Source organism: Aedes albopictus, chromosome 1 (assembly GCF_035046485.1).
Source record: "Aedes albopictus strain Foshan chromosome 1, AalbF5, whole genome shotgun sequence".
NCBI lineage: Eukaryota > Metazoa > Arthropoda > Insecta > Diptera > Culicidae > Aedes > Aedes albopictus.
In genome coordinates this window covers 334,076,724-334,094,254 of record NC_085136.1, presented here as the reverse complement: position 1 = coordinate 334,094,254, position 17,531 = coordinate 334,076,724, and the positions used below count along the sequence as shown (strand labels likewise).

At 43.7% G+C, this 17,531-nt stretch overlaps 1 protein-coding gene across 1 annotated transcript; it reads left to right on the top strand.

The window, feature by feature from the left end:
* Window positions 1-2,455: 2,455 nt before the first annotated feature.
* LOC109403994 (basic helix-loop-helix transcription factor amos-like) lies at window positions 2,456-3,463 on the top strand. Its single transcript, XM_019676858.3, has one exon. The coding sequence runs from the start codon at window positions 2,742-2,744 to the stop codon at window positions 3,234-3,236; it is 495 nt and encodes a 164-aa protein (XP_019532403.3). The 5' UTR covers window positions 2,456-2,741; the 3' UTR covers window positions 3,237-3,463.
* Window positions 3,464-17,531: the final 14,068 nt, after the last annotated feature.

The window sequence follows — 17,531 nt, the reverse complement described above, 5'->3', positions numbered from 1 at the left end:
GTTCTAAGGATTTTCCGACGTGTTTCAGAGAAGTTCTCGGGGGCTTCATTGAATTCATAGTTGCAGAGCAGTTTAACGAGACTTTAGGCGCGTTCCAAAGCGTTGAGGGGGTTTCAGAGGGGATTTAGGAGGATTCTCAGACTCTCAAATGAGCTTCAAAGAGTTTCAGAGACGTTTCAAGGCGTTTTACAGCGTGTCTAGTCGTTTGAGGGGGCTTTGAAGGCATTTTAGGATGTTTCACAAGCTCTCAAGCGAGCTTCAGTAGGGTTTCAGGGGGACTTCATTAGTGTTTGAAGGCGATTCAGGATGTTCTAGGAGTTTTTGCCCTAGGCTAGCTCATCTCGGGATCCTAGCTTTTCTTCCGTTCCAAAGGAAGAACTCACATGTTGTAAGTTTGTCAGAAGTGGGATTCTAACCCAGGCCCTCGGCGTGATAGTCACGTGCTTTAACCATCACACCAGGTCCGCTCCATTTTTCAGGAGGTATTAAAGAGGCTTTAGGGAGAATCATAAGTTCTCAGGCAAGCATCAGGCGCAAAGCCATTTTAGGGCGTTTAAGGATGTTTGTGAAGGATTTAGGGGGCTTAAGATGCTTCACAGACCCTCAGATGAGAGGAGGGGGAGTTGTAGGGAGTTTGACGGGGTTCAAAGACGTTTAAAATGCGTTTCAGAGCGTTTGAAGTCGTTTCAGGGCATTTTAGTTGGTTTCAGAGAGGTTTTACGGGGTTTGGGGTTTAAGAACCTTCAGGGGTGTTTTACGGCTTGCTTCTGGGCGTTTCAAGACGATTCAGGTAGTTCATGGCGTTTCAGGTAATTCATGACGTTTCAGGGTGTTTCAGCAGATTTGAAAGATGTTTAAGTGAACTTCACAGGATCTCAGGCAAGCTTCAGCTGGGAGCGGGAGGTTCAGATACATTTCAAGGCAGTTCAAAGCGTTTCAAAACATTCCAGGGGATTGCATGAGGTTTCAGAGGGCCTTTAGAGAGTTTCACAGACTCTCAGGTGAGCTTTAGGTAGTTTTTGATTCTTTCAGAGGCATATCAATGTATTTCAGGGCGTTTCTAGGCTTTTCATAGGGATTTTAAGAGACATCACTGGTTATCTGGTGAGCTTCAAGCGGATTTCAGAAGGGTTGAGAGTCGTTTAATGTATTTAGAGCTGTTCTAAGTCTTTTCAGGGTATATAAGAGGGTTCCAGAAGGGATTTTGGAAAATTCAGAGGCCGGGGCTTCACAAGTTCTCAGGTTAGCTTCATGGGGAATCGAAGAGGTTCCAGAGGCGTTTCAAAACATTTCAAAGTGTTTCAATGCGTTACAGGAGGTTTAAAATGGTTTTTAGTGAGCTTAAGAGGCTCTTAGGCCAGCTTAATGGGAGTTCTAGGAAGGTTTAAGAGGCATTTCAATACATTTGAAGGCGTCTCCAAGTATTCCAGGAGCGTTTAAAGAGGTTTCAGTGGGGCTTTAGAGGTGAGCTTCTAGGAGTTTCAGGGCGTTTCAGAGTGGTTTTAGATGAACGCGGTTGGGTGACGCTTGGAGTTGTTGCTAAGCAAGCAGGGATGCTAACATTGTCTGCTTGACAGTTCGCATCACATTCAAATGCGCTATATCGTTTGCTTTGATCAATCTCCTTACCACAGCTTTATGCAGCTCATCTTATATCTCACAGGGAGTTTTCCAGTGAATTTCAGGGGAATACGTTCCCCTGAGGTGTTTGAAAAAATGAAGCGATCTACAAATCGATCGAGTTACAGAAAACATCTAGTTTTGGAGAATCGGTCTTTGAAACGTTTATTATAAATATTTCAAAAATCAAACAAAATCCAAAAAGCATTAAAATTTTCCTGAAATCCACAACAAACAGACCCATTTCGTTAGCTCAGTACCGTGCAACGGCCACATCCACCTGTCCACAAATTTCCCACATTCAGCAGGTTCGCCACCGTCGCGTTGTGCACCTTACTCCCATTCAGCGACCTCCCCTCATCAATATTTATGCAAATTGGTTCCCATTGTTTCGGTAAATGCTAAATAAACGCTCTCCTGGTCGCACCGGCAGCACCGCGCACCGGCCTGCTTCGATGAATAAGGTGCTTCGGCACGCACCAAAAGCGCGCACTTCAACATTCCCCTGCAGAGTGCAGAGCGCGCTCACTCATCCAAGCAATCGATGTGACACATATGGTTGTCGTCGTCGCCTGCTATTATTACTCAAGTTGGTGGTACACGTTCCGGTACATAACCTGTTTGAAACGCGCGAGGGTCCTCCCCCAGCCTACTTTATATATGATGATAGTCCACTACTTTTCTCCCATTGGTCGCGTGGCACGTGTGTGCGGTGGTGGGTCACACCACTCATATACAACAGTCGTCGTCTCGTACCTCGTTTCATCTCAACGCCTTCTGAGTATATATTTTTTTTATTTTCGGTGGTGAAATAACCTTCGCAAACGATCGAACACCGGCAATGGGGAAGGACGATGAAATGCAACAACGGAAATGCAAGGATATCAGGAGGAACTGATGCGGTCGCTCCATCAACCGTATGTTCCAGTTTTCGTTGCGTTGCTTCACCTCATCTGATCCGATATGAAAGGAGGGACCTCTGTTTGCTTCCGACCCGTTTCGGAACCACGAAGGAAGTGGAATCGGAACAATATATGCATTTTAATCGATAGAAAATTACTTCTACGAATCGATGGAATTTCCGAGGTTAGTTTGCGTTCGAAGTCGGTGACGATACGACAATGTCCGGAATGTACTTCTTTCCATCGCCTCCGTACAGTGACGATCTGCGCTCACCCAGTCCCAGTGTGAAATCAATCAAGTCATCGTCTTGTCCCCAGTACATCCCGCTAACCTCGTTGGAGTACGTTCGCAGTTTGACCTACTCTCAGCACCAGCAGCAGCGGGTCAACATCAGTGTGGAAACGTGCGAAAGGATTGCCACTCCGCACTGGATCCATCAAAGAAGCCCGGGCAAAGCGTCACCGCCGTCGAAGGCGAAGCCTACTAAGAAACCCTCCAGCAAAAGTAGGAAAGTGATTCCACCGGTGATTCGAAGGAAGCGACGCCTGGCGGCTAACGCCCGCGAACGGAAACGGATGCACGCGCTGAACGACGCGTTCGATCGGCTGCGACAATATCTGCCCACGATTGGCAACGATCGCCAGTTGTCCAAGCACGAAACGCTTCAGATGGCCCAGAGCTACATCTCCGCGCTGAGCGAGCTGTTGAAGTAGTAGGCGTGTGTGAATAGTGTGTATTTTTTTTTTGCTGCTCGGTGTACTGATATTAGGTTAGATTAGCATAACAAAGCAGGCGAAGGAGGCAGCAGCCGTTATAAAGCCACGACCAGATTCCTCTGGGTTCGATGGTCGAAAGTCAAAGAGCGCCAAAGAGAGAAATAAATGTTAAGTTATTGAACCCGAGGATGGTGTTTTTGTTTACGTTAGTCTAAATGGGCATTGAGTTTTAAGGTAGCGAAATGTATTTTTTGCACAGTGATTCAATTAGCCAAGGTGTGAGAAAGTAGCAGAAAGATATTATGCTTGAACTGGTACCTATATGAGTGGATTGATGAATGAGTGAGTTTTAGATTAAATGCTTTGGAGGGTAAGTGAAATAGTGACACAGAGGACAGGTGAATTGAGTTAATTGATATGTAAGCGAGTTAGTGAAAGAGTTAATGAGTAAGCATAACACAACCTGGTCAAATATCTTAGCCTACTGCTCAACCACAATGGTTAAAGCCGGGGATTTTGACAGGTCCTGCATATGTACCTACATATATTTGTCTGGGGATACTGGCTATTAATCAAGATGAATTATACTGATTTTGATTGAATTTTCCCCGACGTTTCGATTCCATATAGGATCCTCTATAGACATTGAAAAAGATCCTATATGGGGTCGAAACGTGAGAAAAGATTTCATAAAAAAGATACATTTCACTGTAACTGATAATCAGTATTCTTAGATGCATATACCATAATCAACCAGTGTATCACGATGTAACTCACTTACTGACTCACTCACTTGTTCCCACTCACTTACTCACTAACTTATTGATTGTCTCATTTACCTATTCAACTCCCGGCAAACTCACAAAAATGTGGATTGATTCTTCGAAAGAGAAGTAAAGTCGTGGGTCCCGAGATGAGCTAGTCTCGCGAAAAAACCTCGTTAAAAAGACAAATAAAGATTTATCGAATTATTCACTTACTGATACATCAGCTCACGGACTAACAAAAGAATAAATAAATTCCCACGCTAACTCTTTCGTTAATCATTCCAACAGCTTACTTACATACTTACTACTACATCTATTACATTTACTACATCTTCACACTAACCTATTAACTGACTATTTCATTTAGGTACTCATCAACTGTCTTGCTCACTGACCCACCATCTCAAAAATTTACTCAACGTTTCACTAATTATCTCACCTACTAACTCACTCTCACTTACTAGGCAGCCTCACTCACTCACTCACTCACTCACTCACTCACTAATACACTAACTTTTGTACTCAGTAACTTACTTATTCACTAGGTCACACTAAATAGCAAAAAAAAAGAAAAAATGGAAAAAGAAAACCATTCTCAAACCTTTGCGTTAGAATTTCAAGGGCTGTTACGTTTGAAATTGCCAAATCTGTGTTAAGGTCATAGAGTCATAGGGTCTCCAGTTAGCCTAGTGGTTAAGGCTATGGATCGCCAATCCGGAGACGGCGGGTTCGATTCTCGTTCCGGTCGGGAAAATTTTCTCGACTCCCTGGGCATAGTGTATCATTGTACTTGTCTCACAATATTCAAATTCATGCAATGGCAGGCAAAGAAAGCCCTTCAATCAATAACTGTGGAAGTGCTCAAAGAGCACTAAGTTGAAACGAGGCAGGCCAAGTCCCAGTGGTCACGTCGAGCCATAAAGAAGTAGAAGAAGAAGAAGTGTTAAGGTCACTGAATCTGCACCAATTTGAAATACACTTATGCCATGGGCTTAAATGTTTCACTAAAAGGACTTAAACGGCCGCTATGAAATGAACAGATAGCGCTACTGTAGCCTTGTGTGGTTGACATAACTCCACTGCCATCGGGAGTGTACAATTAGCATTTAAGTTAAAATACACGTTAATAAAAATTAAAAAAAAATCCACTGCTATCACAATGCTAATGTCCATATACGGTGACGCCTTTGTTTACATGCGGCGAACGAAAGAAAAGTTTGCTTCATTGATCCATTATGTAGCTTATTTCACGAGAACTACAGGTCTTCTTCTTCTTCTTTGTTGGTCGACGTCCCCTGAGACTTGGCCTGCCTCGCTTCAACTTAGTGTTCTTTGAGCACTTCCACAGTTATTGATTGAAGGGCTTTCTTTGCCTGCCATTGCATGAATTTGTACATTGTGTGGCAAGTACAATGATACACTATACCCAGGGAGTCGAGAAAAGTTTCTCGACCGGAACGGGGATCGAACCCACCGTCTCCGGATTGGCGGTCCATAGCCTTAACCACCAGGCTAACTAGAGACCCCTACAGGTCTTGCGCCTGGTCATTTGAGATGGGGCCAAGAAGGTTTTCAGATGGTTCCAAGACAGCGCAGCGCTAGAAAAGGGGTTCCTCCAAGGGGCTTCAAGGGCGTTTCAGGGGGTTCAGGAGATTTCAGGAGCTTTTCAAGGGCGTTCCGACAGGTTTCGTTGGCGTTTCAAAGTGATTACAACATTTCAGGCCAAACATGGCTAAAGGTCCTATCTGCAGAAGAGAGGCTCTCTTTGGTTTCCCTCTCTTTTTTTAATATCTCAGCTGTTCATTTGTATTATGATTGTCTACTTGCATTGAATGATGGTCAAAACAATCGTCTTTTGATTTGTACTGCAAAAATAGTTGAAAAGTGTAGCATTACATTGCAATAATTGAAAGAGAAAGTGAATAAAGAGAGCCTCTCAAATGCAGATAGGACCTATTTAAATGTTTGGCCTGATTTAGAGGCGTTTCAATAGTATTACGGGGACGTTTCATGGGGTTTTAAGGACGATTCAGAGGGAAATTCAGAAGCAAGGGGTGTTAGGGGTGTTTCAAGGCATTCAGAGAGCTTCAGAAGGTTTCAGGGACGTTTTAAGGGCATTCCAAGAGGTTTCAAGAATAACTTCAGGGGTGATGTAGAGAGTTTTCAGGGGGATTTGGGGGTTTCTGGAGCCTTTCAAATGTGTTTGAAGAGATTTTTCTGGGGGTGTTTTAATGGGATTTGCGAGGATTTAGAGACGTTTCATGGCATTTCAGGGGCTTTTAAGTGGTTCCAAGGGTTCTTCTAGAGAGGTCTCAGGAACCTTTTAAGGTCGTATCCAGATGTTTAAGAGGGTTTCAGGGGATCTCAGAAGCCATTTATGGGCGTTTAAGGGTATTCCAAAGGGACATTGAAGAGGTACTGAGACCTCCAGATACTTCATTGAAACCAGACTTGACAATAATTCTCGAAATCGAAAGAGTATTGCCATACCCACTAGTAAAATAAGTTGCATAACAGCTTATGGAGCAAACGCTTTTGGAAGAAAGCTCTCATCAGCTCTTATATAACAAATATGTTAGTTGGGACATGCTCTAGAGCGGTGTGTTGTTTCTGCCTCGTTACGAGTGAGCGAACGAACCCTCGAGCAGAGAGATAATAAAAACCGACCGACCGAGGAAGAAGAAAACGTAACAACAATCGACGATGATATAGGGTTGAGGAATGTGTTTTGAGCCTCTTGAGTCTTTATTTGTAAGAAAATGGAACTCGCGAGTGCTTTTAGAGTGTAAGTGAACGTGAAATACAGAACATGCAATTGTGAATGGTGTTCCTCGCGAGTGGGTTTCAGTCTAGTCTGTTTTAAATCCACTGGAACCGCCTGCAAGGTCCCATGGGACCCCTGAACGCCCTGAAACCATCTGAAACGCTCCTGAAACACTCTGAAACGCCCTAGTGACCTCATGCAACCCTACAAAATCAATGGGACCGGCCTTAAACCCCCTGGGACCTCTTGAAACGACCCTGAGACCCCCTAATACGCTCTTGATGCCACCCGTTAACCCGTGTAAATCAATTGAGATTGATGTTGATTGTAGTAACCTACGACTGTCTATTATAGTGACACTCACCCTAGCAACGATTGTTTAATAGACCAAACAGTTGAATAAAACGTTTCATTCGTTCTTCAGACTACAGCCAATCCATACGTCTTTTATTAACTCTCTCAAGTGGTTATGAGCCCAGGACGTTGGCCATAGCTGAAGAATAGTAAGGCAAAGAAGTGAATATTTCTGGCGTGGGCGTGTGCAAGATGGTTCTTCCGAGGGAGGATTCAAGCTCTCAAGGCGGTAGGAGTACTGGTGGTGGATCAAGAGGAATCGGCGTAGGAGATGGCGCAACAACAAGTGGAGTTGGTGTGCGGCCAGCGGTGCCGGTGCGGTCGTTCGGAAACGCAGTTAGTCTACCGGCCATGGAGAAATTGAAAGGACGTCAGAATTATGCCTCCTGGTCCTTTGCGATGAAAATGATCCTCATACGCGAGGGAACGTGGCGAGCAGTGAAACCTGCTGAAAACCAGGAAGTGGATCCAGAGATGTGCGAGCGCGCTGGCAACCATTTGTTTGTCCTTGGAGAAGCAGAACTACAGTTTGGTCAAGACCGCGAAAACATCCAAAGAAGCTTGGGATAAGCTGCAACAAGCGTTTCAAGATAACGGGCTCATCAGAAGGTTTGGACTCCTGGACAAGTTGACATCCATCAAACTTGAAGAATCCGAACCGGTGGAAGATTACGTGGATCAGCTTGTGACGACGGCGAACGATTTGAGTGAAATAGGATTCGAAGTCAATGATCAGTGGCTTGCTTCCTTGCTGCTCAAAGGACTTCCGGAATATTATAATCCGATGATTATGGGGCTGCAGGCATCCGGTATCAATCTCAGAGCTGACGTGGTGAAAACAAAAATCATTCAAGACGTAAAATGGCCGTTGAAGACTTCAAGTACTGGAGGAGGAGAAGCTCTTTATACGAAACCGAAATCCAAACACCCGAAGGCAGACAGGAAGAATGGAGTATGTTTTAATTGCAACAAGCCAGGTCATTATGCAGCGAGTTGTCCTCAGAAGTCGACGTCATGTAAGCCAAAAGGTAAGGCGCTTTGTGCAACACTGGCGGTTGTAAGCGGAAGCGGAGAAAGCTGGTTTTTCGATTCTGAAGCGACATCTCATATGACGCGGACTGAAGAAGGATTTGTCAAGCAAATGGATTGGGTGCATCCAATTGACACCGCAAGTAGTCAGCGTATCAAGTTTGTGGCGAAAGGAACGGTAAATCTAGAGCTGGAAGAAGTTCCGATCGAAGTCAAAGAAGTCTTGATGGTTCCGGAGTTGTCAACGAATCTTTTATCCATCAGCAAGATCTGCGAGAAGAACATGACGGTGCTGTTCAAGAACGACGGCTGCGAAGTGCGTGATGAAAACGGAGATGTTGTTGTAACTGGCATTCAAGAGGACGGAATGTATTAGCTGCCCACGAAGAAGATCCAGAAAGCGTGTTTGATGTCCGAGGTGGAACTATGGCATCGACGATTAGGCCATCTAAGCAAGCAGTTCATGACCAAAACGACTTCGCTGGTGAACGGATTACAGCTGCGGATGACGGATATGGACGACTGCATCGCATGTGCGCAAGGTAAGCACAGTAGAACTCCTTTTCATTCTAGTGCTACCCATGCCACAGACGTGCTGGTCCTAGTACATTCGGACGTGTGTGGTCCCATCGAGGTCCCATCAATTGGCGGAAGTCGGTATTTTGCAACGTTCGTTGATGATGCGAGTCACAAAGTGTTCCTGTACTTCGTCGAATCTGAGAACCAAGTGAAGGATGTCTACGAACAATTAAAAGCACAGGCTGAGCGACAAACGGGACGAAAGATCAAAATTTTACGGACCGATAATGGGACAGAGTATGTTAATTCGTCACTGAAGAAGTCGATGCAGCAGGATGGCGTGGTTCATCAAACGACTTGTCCATATACACCTGAGCAGAACGGTACAGCGGAGCGTATGAACCGTACGTTGGTCGAAAAAGCGAGATCCATGATTAATGATGCCAGGCTGCCGAAGAAGTTTTGGGCGGAGGCCGTATCTACCGCGGCGTACTTGGTGAACAGAAGTTATACTCGAGTATTAGAAGGCAAAACCCCAGAAGAAGCTTTGTCCCAAAAGAAGCCCAATCTGAAACACCTACGAATATTCGGCTCTCGGGTAATGGTTCACTGTCCAAAGCAGAAGCGGCAGAAGTTCGACCCGAAGTCCGTTGAAGGCATCTTTGTCGGATACGGTGAAGCTTCAAAAGGATTTCGAGTGTATCTTCCATCAACAAATGAAGTGATCGTTAGCCGAGATGTGGTATTCATCAATGAAGGACGGTCAACAACAGACGAACCGGAGCAACCAGTAGAATTCATGGAGCTGCATTCTTGGCTTGAAGTTGAGGAGAATGAAGTTCAAGAAACCAATAACGCTGTGTTTTCTGGTCGTAACATCAACGTGGCACCTGATAGTGAGCCTGCCGTCGCGCTCCCGCCGCAACTTGATAGATCCGCTGAAGAGCAGCATGGATTAAGGCGCAGCGGTCGGGAGCGCCAACCCCCAGGCAACCCGAATAAAAAATACAGTAGAAAAACCGAACGATATATTGTAACAGTACTATTTAGAACCATATTTTTACAATAGACACCACTGTAAAAATAAAAATACAAAAACAATAAGATGTAATGTAGGATACCATACCATTAATTGTAAATAAGATTTTTACAATATATTATACAGGTTGTTAAGTATCGTAACAATATAAAAAAATATTTTTCTCCATATATATTTTTTTGCAAAACCATACATTTTATTGTTAATGAATTGTTCAAAATACTGATACGTGGGTTTAAATATACCGTACATTGTATGGTACATGAATGGTTTCAAACAATAAAATGTACCGTAAATAAATTGTTTTTAATTGTAATTTCACTACTGGTTATACATTTAATCAAATGGTTTTGGAATGGTTCTCTTTTGTTATGTTGAATTGTTTTACATTTCTTTACATCTTAGGCTTATTAGATTTATTAGAATGCGCTTTGGGAATTCCCAGAGCGTTTTGGATAACCCTTCATATATAGGATCGCCCACGTCTAAGTCTGAGTAGTCTCTGAATGCATTAACATTTGAAGCTTTGGCTCCCATTCCCCACCAGCCAGATAACCGGGTTTCGCAAACTAAGCATTATTTGTGGCAACACTTTGAGCGGCATGATGGAACTATGCCGAGCGCGCTAAGTGTTATTAGACCACTAATGTAGTTGCATGAAGTGGGTGACGAGGTACATAAGTATCATTACAGCGTGCTTAACCGTTATTGCAATATTGAGGCTCCAGTTTGACTAAAGTTTGAAATACACGGGGAAATACAAAACAACTTATGAGAAAACGGTCAAGTTCGATTCAAGTATAAGTAAGGTTAAAAAGCGAATCCACAGACGAACCTATATTAGAATTTCTTTCAGTATTCAGTCCAGTCCATATGTTAAAGATGGCTCTACGTCAATCGTATTCCTCTCATCGCACTCTACATACTTAGTCCACCATATCTCTTGGATCTGCAGTTCTTAAGAGATCTGGTTTAAACATTTTATTGACTTTAAATTAATGATGATAATTAACCTGGGCTTGTTAGGGGAATATCCGTAAGTAAAAAAAAAAATCGCGTTAAGTACTGTTCCTTTGATTCTTAGGGTCTGTGTCAATTGGCGAATTAAAATTATTTTTCACTTAAACTTGACAGTTCGATAATTATTTCCTTAGGAAAACTGTCAAGTTTAAGTGTTGAACTGTCAAATTTAAGTAAAAATTAATTTTAATTCGCCAATTGACACAGACCCTTAGTGGAATTCAAAGGAACAGTACTTAACGCGATTTTCTTTTTACTTTTAAATTGATGTTTCAACTTATTCACTTTTTTTCTTTCCTTTCCTTTGCATCAAAAAAGTCACAAACATCAACAAAACAAAGCACGGAAAAAATCTAAAACTGAATAAATAATTAATAATGCACGGAAAAATAATGTTTCGGAAAAGTGAATGGTTCAAACGTAAGAAAAACAGTATAATATATTGTTACATAAAAATCGAATGTAAATGTATAGTAGCTACAATGTGCGAAGCTTTTAGTGAACCATTTCATTACAATATACATTATTGTAGCTGGTACACTGTATGGTGCAGGAATGGTTTTCACCAAACACCCTATGGTTAGTTTTTATCCGGGTACATTTGAAACCGCTAAATTCGTGTCGAGGTCTCTGAATCCAAAGCCAAACCGATTTGAAATACACTTATACTATGGGTTTTAATTATGTAGCTTAGTTCACGAGAACAGGTATGCTCCTGAGGATTTAAAATGGGGTCAAGAGAGCTTTCAGGAAGTTCCGAGACAGCCCTGGGGTTCCTCCAAGGGACCTCAAGGGCGTTTCAGGAGCCTTTCAAGAGCGTTCCGACAGGTTTCGTTGGCTTTTCAATTGGATTACGGTGATTTCAGGGACGTTCGGAGAGATCTCAAGGATAATTTCAGGGGCACTTCAAAGAGTTTTCAGGGGCGTTTTAGGGGGTTTCTGGAGCCTTTCGAACGTGTTTGAAGGTATTTGTAAAAGACATTTCAAATTAATTACGGGAATTTCAGGGCGTTTTGATAGGATTTGCGAGGTTTTAGAGACGTTTCATGGCATTTCAGGGGTTTTTAAGTGGTTTCCAGGGTTCTTCCAGAGAGGTCTCAGGAACCATTCCGTATCAAGGTGTTTCAGAGGGTCTCAGAAGTCATTTATAGGCTTATTCAAAAGAGTTTTGCCACATGCTCTAGAGCGGGGTGTTGCTTCTATTCGTCACATCACGAGTGAGCGAACGGACCCCAGAGCAGAGAGGTAACCTCATGGGATTCCCCTAAATCCCATGGGACCCGCCTTAAACCTCCTTGGATCTCTTGAAACGACCCTTAGACCCCCTAAAACACTACTGATGCCACCCTTTACCCGTTAAAATCCACTGGGCTGCACCGAAACGCCTCTGGTATCCCCTAAACTGCCTCTTAAACCTCCAGAGCACCATTGAGACCTCCGGAAAACCCATAACACCCCATGAAATGGTTTAAAGATCCCATGGAACCCCGTGAAGCCCCCTGGGATCTCCTGAATGGCCCTTGAGACCCCCCGAAACGCCTTTGAGACCTCCAGGTACACTCTGAGACCTCTTGAAACGGTCTTGAGCCCCCTTTGGACCCCTTAAAATGCCCCTGACACACCCTGAAGCACCTCTGGAATTCCCCTAAACTCTCTGGGACTTCCTGAAACTCTTTTGGGATCTCCTGAGACCCCCTGAAGCACCAACGATATCGGATGCCCCTGAAACTCCTTTTAATCTCTAAAACGCCTCTGAGACTATCTGGAAAGCTCCTGAGTCCCCTTGAAGCACCCCTGGAACCCCTCTGAGACACGATGAGACATCCTGAAGCACTCGTGGAAATCCCCTGAACCCACTGGGATCTCCTAAAACTCCTCTGGAATTCACTAAAACCCCCTGAAGCACCACTGATACCTGAACTTCTGAAACTTCGTTAAACCTCTGTAACATCCCTGAGATACCCTGAAACGGTTCGAAGACTTCCAGGTATCCCCCGTAAAGCCCCCTGGTGATTTCAGAGGGTTTCCAAGCGGATTCTGCGGCTTTTATGAGACTTACATTGGCATTTTAAGTAGCTTCAGAAGGTTCCCTTTTGACCCTGAATAGGAAACCTTCTGGAACTTGTTTGAATCATTCCTGAAATTGAAGGGTTTCAGAAACGTTTCAGAGAACTTACCGAGCATTTCAAATGGTCTCGAGGGATTGTCCGGTGCAATTGACGGGGCTTCGGGGGGTTTCAGAGGCGTTACTGGGCCATTCCAGGGGGTTGCGGGAGTTTTCAGAGGTGTATTGGAAGGTCGCCTGGGGGTTTCAGAGGCTGTTACAACTTGGTTGGATCGGAATCTACCGACAAAATCGCTCACCTGAGGGAGATTGTGGGTTTCCTGGTAACGTGTTTGGGTGGAAGCACCAGTTTTGGCTTCTCTCAGGTTTCTAACCGCTTGGCACCACAGCACAGACAAACCACCTTTTTAAAACCACACTGAGCTCAGTTTCCGTCACCAATTCACTGCTTCAGAAATCATTCACAAACCACACATTTATTCTATTACTAATTTAACTTATTGAAATCTACTTTAATACAATACGCATATATTATACAATTGATTTCAAATTCTAACAATCGACCATGTGCGTCCTGTTCGCACGAGAAAATGTTCACTTTTCTAATTCAAATTTGAACCCGCTTGCTGCGGTTGTGGCTCGCTTGGTTCGTTCGTTGCCACGGCAACCCACGCACGTGGTCGCGACGGTTGGGTCGACGTCGGGCGTCGGTAGTGCCCGAGCAAAAATGTTCACGCTGCTTATAGTGTTCTCAACAAAGGCGTTTCGGTAGGATCTCATTAGGGTCTCAGTGGATTTCAGGTGGTTTTCCGGGGGAAATGACAGTTCTTTTAAGTAAAACATAATCGGGTTAAGTACTGCTTTTTTTAATAGGAAGTTGCATCCTTTGACAGATACATACGTATTTCGAATTCAACTGTAGGGTCGTCTTCAGTGGCTCGTACTTGACTCGACTCGGCTCGAGATAGATCTCCCCTCTTCAAGAGGGAGGTGCGTATTTCTGCGATCACCAAACACCGGAAAGTTAATCAAACTTCAACCATTCTAACACCCTCCAATTATCCTCTCGGTGAGCTATCATTTCTCATCCTTCAAAAAACTCCTCAAAGGATTTCCGACAGCCAGATCGCACAGTACAGGGTCGCGAAAGAATTTGTACGGACTCACGCCTCCCATCTTCCATCCATCCCTCGTCACGGCAAACAGGCGATGCGGCTCGGATACAATTTCACGACTGATCTATTAATTTCCCTCCTACGCGCTGCCATGAATCCTTATGCTTATGGTTATCCCTTTCTCGTCCCGACGCGAAACAGTCGTCGGATCCTTCATTGATGTGTTTGTTTTATCCCCCTTTGCTTCATGACTGATGGCTGAATCAGAATGGGAAGGTTCGTACCGTGCATCTCAATAAACTCGCTGCAACTGCAGCATCCTAGTAAGCACTGAAGAATGGAAGGTCGGTCAATGTTTCACGCTGCGATAATAATAGCAACAATCGAAGGAGCTCGGTAATATATTTGTTTTCAAGGATCACTCGATTAAACGAATTCGGTTTCATTGTTTTATACCTGCGGTTGTTCCCAGAAAAAAAAAATCATTGAATTTCTTTGGAGTTTTCAACTCGATCCGAGCAACAAAGTTGTCTTACGCTTCCAAGATTTAATTATAGCCTTCGCGGACGGCGTCCCGCACCAGCAACGAAACATCCCGACAAAGAAATTTTGTTGCAACCGGGGGCAGAGACGAATTGCCACACCGCACCAGACACAGTGTGCCATTTGTGACAGTTATTTGACAGTTATGAGTGCGCTCTCTGCGCCTCGCTGACGATGATGGACGAAGAATGGAATAAATCATGACCTGCTCTGATGGTCTGGAGAGATTCAACCGCTTCACAAATGAACATCTCAATGTTTGCTCAAGCTACCGGTCAAGCAGTCCAGGGAAAATATTGTTCCAGTTTTCCTTCCTGACTAGGTCGTGAAGGAAGGGACGCCAGTTAAGAAAATAAAAAAAACGAGTCTATGGCAGCGATATGGAAAACAGGATTACTCAAGTGTTTTGATATCACTTGAATTGAACGGAGGATGCATTGGGTCAACAAACAAGAAAAAAATGATTCAGCTAGCTTACAGGTTCTTTAATAATGAAATCTTACATAATTTTAAAGTCAAATTAGGCGATGTTTCAAATCAGAATTTATAAATTGAAGTCAATGCTCGTTCATACAAAAATTTAAAAACAACAAATTTTTCAAAATTTTAAAAAACATATTAGAATTTTTTTTCTACAATGGTCCAGATATGGCTTCACCCTGATTACTCTATGAACTGTTCATAAACTTAGCGCAATCGGTAAAACTGTGAAAACTTTAAAGCGTATATAGTTTCACCGATGGTGCTGAAAATTTGCTTATTTTGAAATGCAGCGTCACTCACCACCACAAGACTTGCACAAAACTATTCTAATAGTTACAGAACACTGAAATCCATCGTTGATTTTGATTGTGATATCTCGAATAACGTCGACGAATATGACCGTAACCAATTTTCAACGAATCAATTTCCCTAACGACTGTTCTTGGATGCAACAACAAGCTAGATCACAGCAAGCCATACTTCCCAAGGATGACTCGAACCAAAGATGATGTTGCTGTTTTTTTTTCGTTTCTCCCGCAACTTCCTTCAGCACAGCAACAGCCAGCCGCCTACTGTGATCCTTTTCAGGACGCACGGTTGGAAAATTTGATTTGATTGAAGCCTTTCTACACTGTGAAGTGAACCGAACCCTCATCCTCCGACGAGACAGCCTAATTCAATTTGGTGGGACAATAAAAATCAATCCCGAGGACGATCGGTTCCGAACGGAGAGGACACCGGAAATTCGGGATCGATTCTGATAGTGTCGGTCGGCATATTTACTCTGGTAAACGTCTTAATCGATGGAGATTGGGTATTAGTTCGAGCGATAGAGTTACGAGGGGTTGGATGTGTAATAGCACCGAGGGTGCTTCCACAGATCTTGTGATCCGACCGGTTGAAAATTGGATTGTTTTCGCTATTAATGTGTCCACTTAATGCGAGGTTTAATTATAGAGAGCGGCCTGGCAGCAGGGTTAGAGGTTATGCGATGGATCGCAGGAAGAAATCTAGGCCATCTATGATGTAATTTATAGGGCGGTGAGGCTTTTGATTGGCATTAAAAGTGTTTTAATAGATCGGAAAGCTTACAGAGGAAAAGCAAGGGTTGCTTAGTCGAAAATTTGTTTCTGAAAATTATATAGAATCCTCACTGCAAAGAGTTGACGGAAAATTAGTCATCACTTGACCCTTTGTCATTGTAAAACGCTTGAAATTTGTAATAATGATGACTTGGTTAGAATTGCACGCAACCGGACCGGACATGTCATTCGTTGCCCCTGCTCGGGAAACGCGGACAAAGGCAATTCTACCGAGAAAAATGTCTTTATTACGGCGAAAAGAACTGTCATTAGGACACATTGACAAACGGAGTGCACCTCGTTTCGAATGTTTCTCAATAATCAATCATCATTAGAATTGGTACGACTGTTATCAGCCGAAGAGTTAAGACCCGAACGCAGAGCCTACTTAGACGGCCTCTGCCCTAATCGTGTGTCGCTGGCCAGTACAAACGAGCAGCATGCCATGCATTTTGCTCCCCGACAAGTCCGATTCACACGTCATGCGATCCCAGCCATAAAAATTGAAATGTACTCGTTAATGACTTTTGAAAGCCAATGGAGCCTGCTCACAGACGATGACCTGAACTCTGCTCGTGCCAGACTTCAAGGGCTTGCCCCGTCCGCGCCTAATTGGCCCTCTGGAAATGGGCCAAATTACAATGTAGTATTCATGAAGGCATTCCGTTCGGGAAACGCTTTGGCGTGCGCGCGCACACTCACGTAATTATTCGTCCGTGGTCGTCACAAAAAGCGCTCATCTCCAACGAAGATGATGATGGTTATCATTGAAACAAAAAGGATTAGGCATACATACCAATCACCATCGCATCGGTAAGGTTAAATATGCCCGCACTCTAAGCAGCCCATGTGGGCAATAATTGGAGCCTCATTACAGTAATAAGGTTGCGCAGGAACCATGGAAAACATTAGATTTTTTACGCAATTTCGCAAAGCCGCCTTGGATGAGGTTTGGAAGCTGGATTTTGTTGCTGGGCAGGCGGCATCGTATACATACAGATTACATACACTAAGAATTATGCACATTTGTTGCACTTTTGAACATCTGAAGGCTTAACAAGTTTTATGAAAGTTTGGCTTGCGAAAACCGTAGAAATGATTTTTCGGATCTTTGACAGTTTTTCTATGGAGATGAAAGGTATTTCCAGTACCATGAAATACCATAACAAAACGAACGATTCTGAAATGACACTCCTATAAATGGTTCCAAGAATGGCTGATCAAGAAGCGATTGCTATTGATCTGATTCCTCATTTTGACATTAATGATCATTTTTAGGAAACACCCTCAAATCAGAAAGGCACTAGATGGGTTTTCATTGCAAACAAACACCGTCATCACGCCACATGCTTGAAGAGGTCAATTGGCAGGCAACAACGTTTTCAGCGCCATGGCCTACTTCATTTCCACATGCTGTGTGAAGATTCCGATAGGATATTTTTGACGGCGCGGCGCTTTATGGCTCATACCTGATCCAAAGGGATCAGGTAGACGCGGGATCGACATGCGCAA

Excerpts from the sequence above, each read along its gene's own strand:
- LOC109403994 (XM_019676858.3), top strand. The coding sequence starts at position 2,742 with ATGTCCGGAATGTACTTCTTTCCATCGCCTCCGTACAGTGACGATCTG.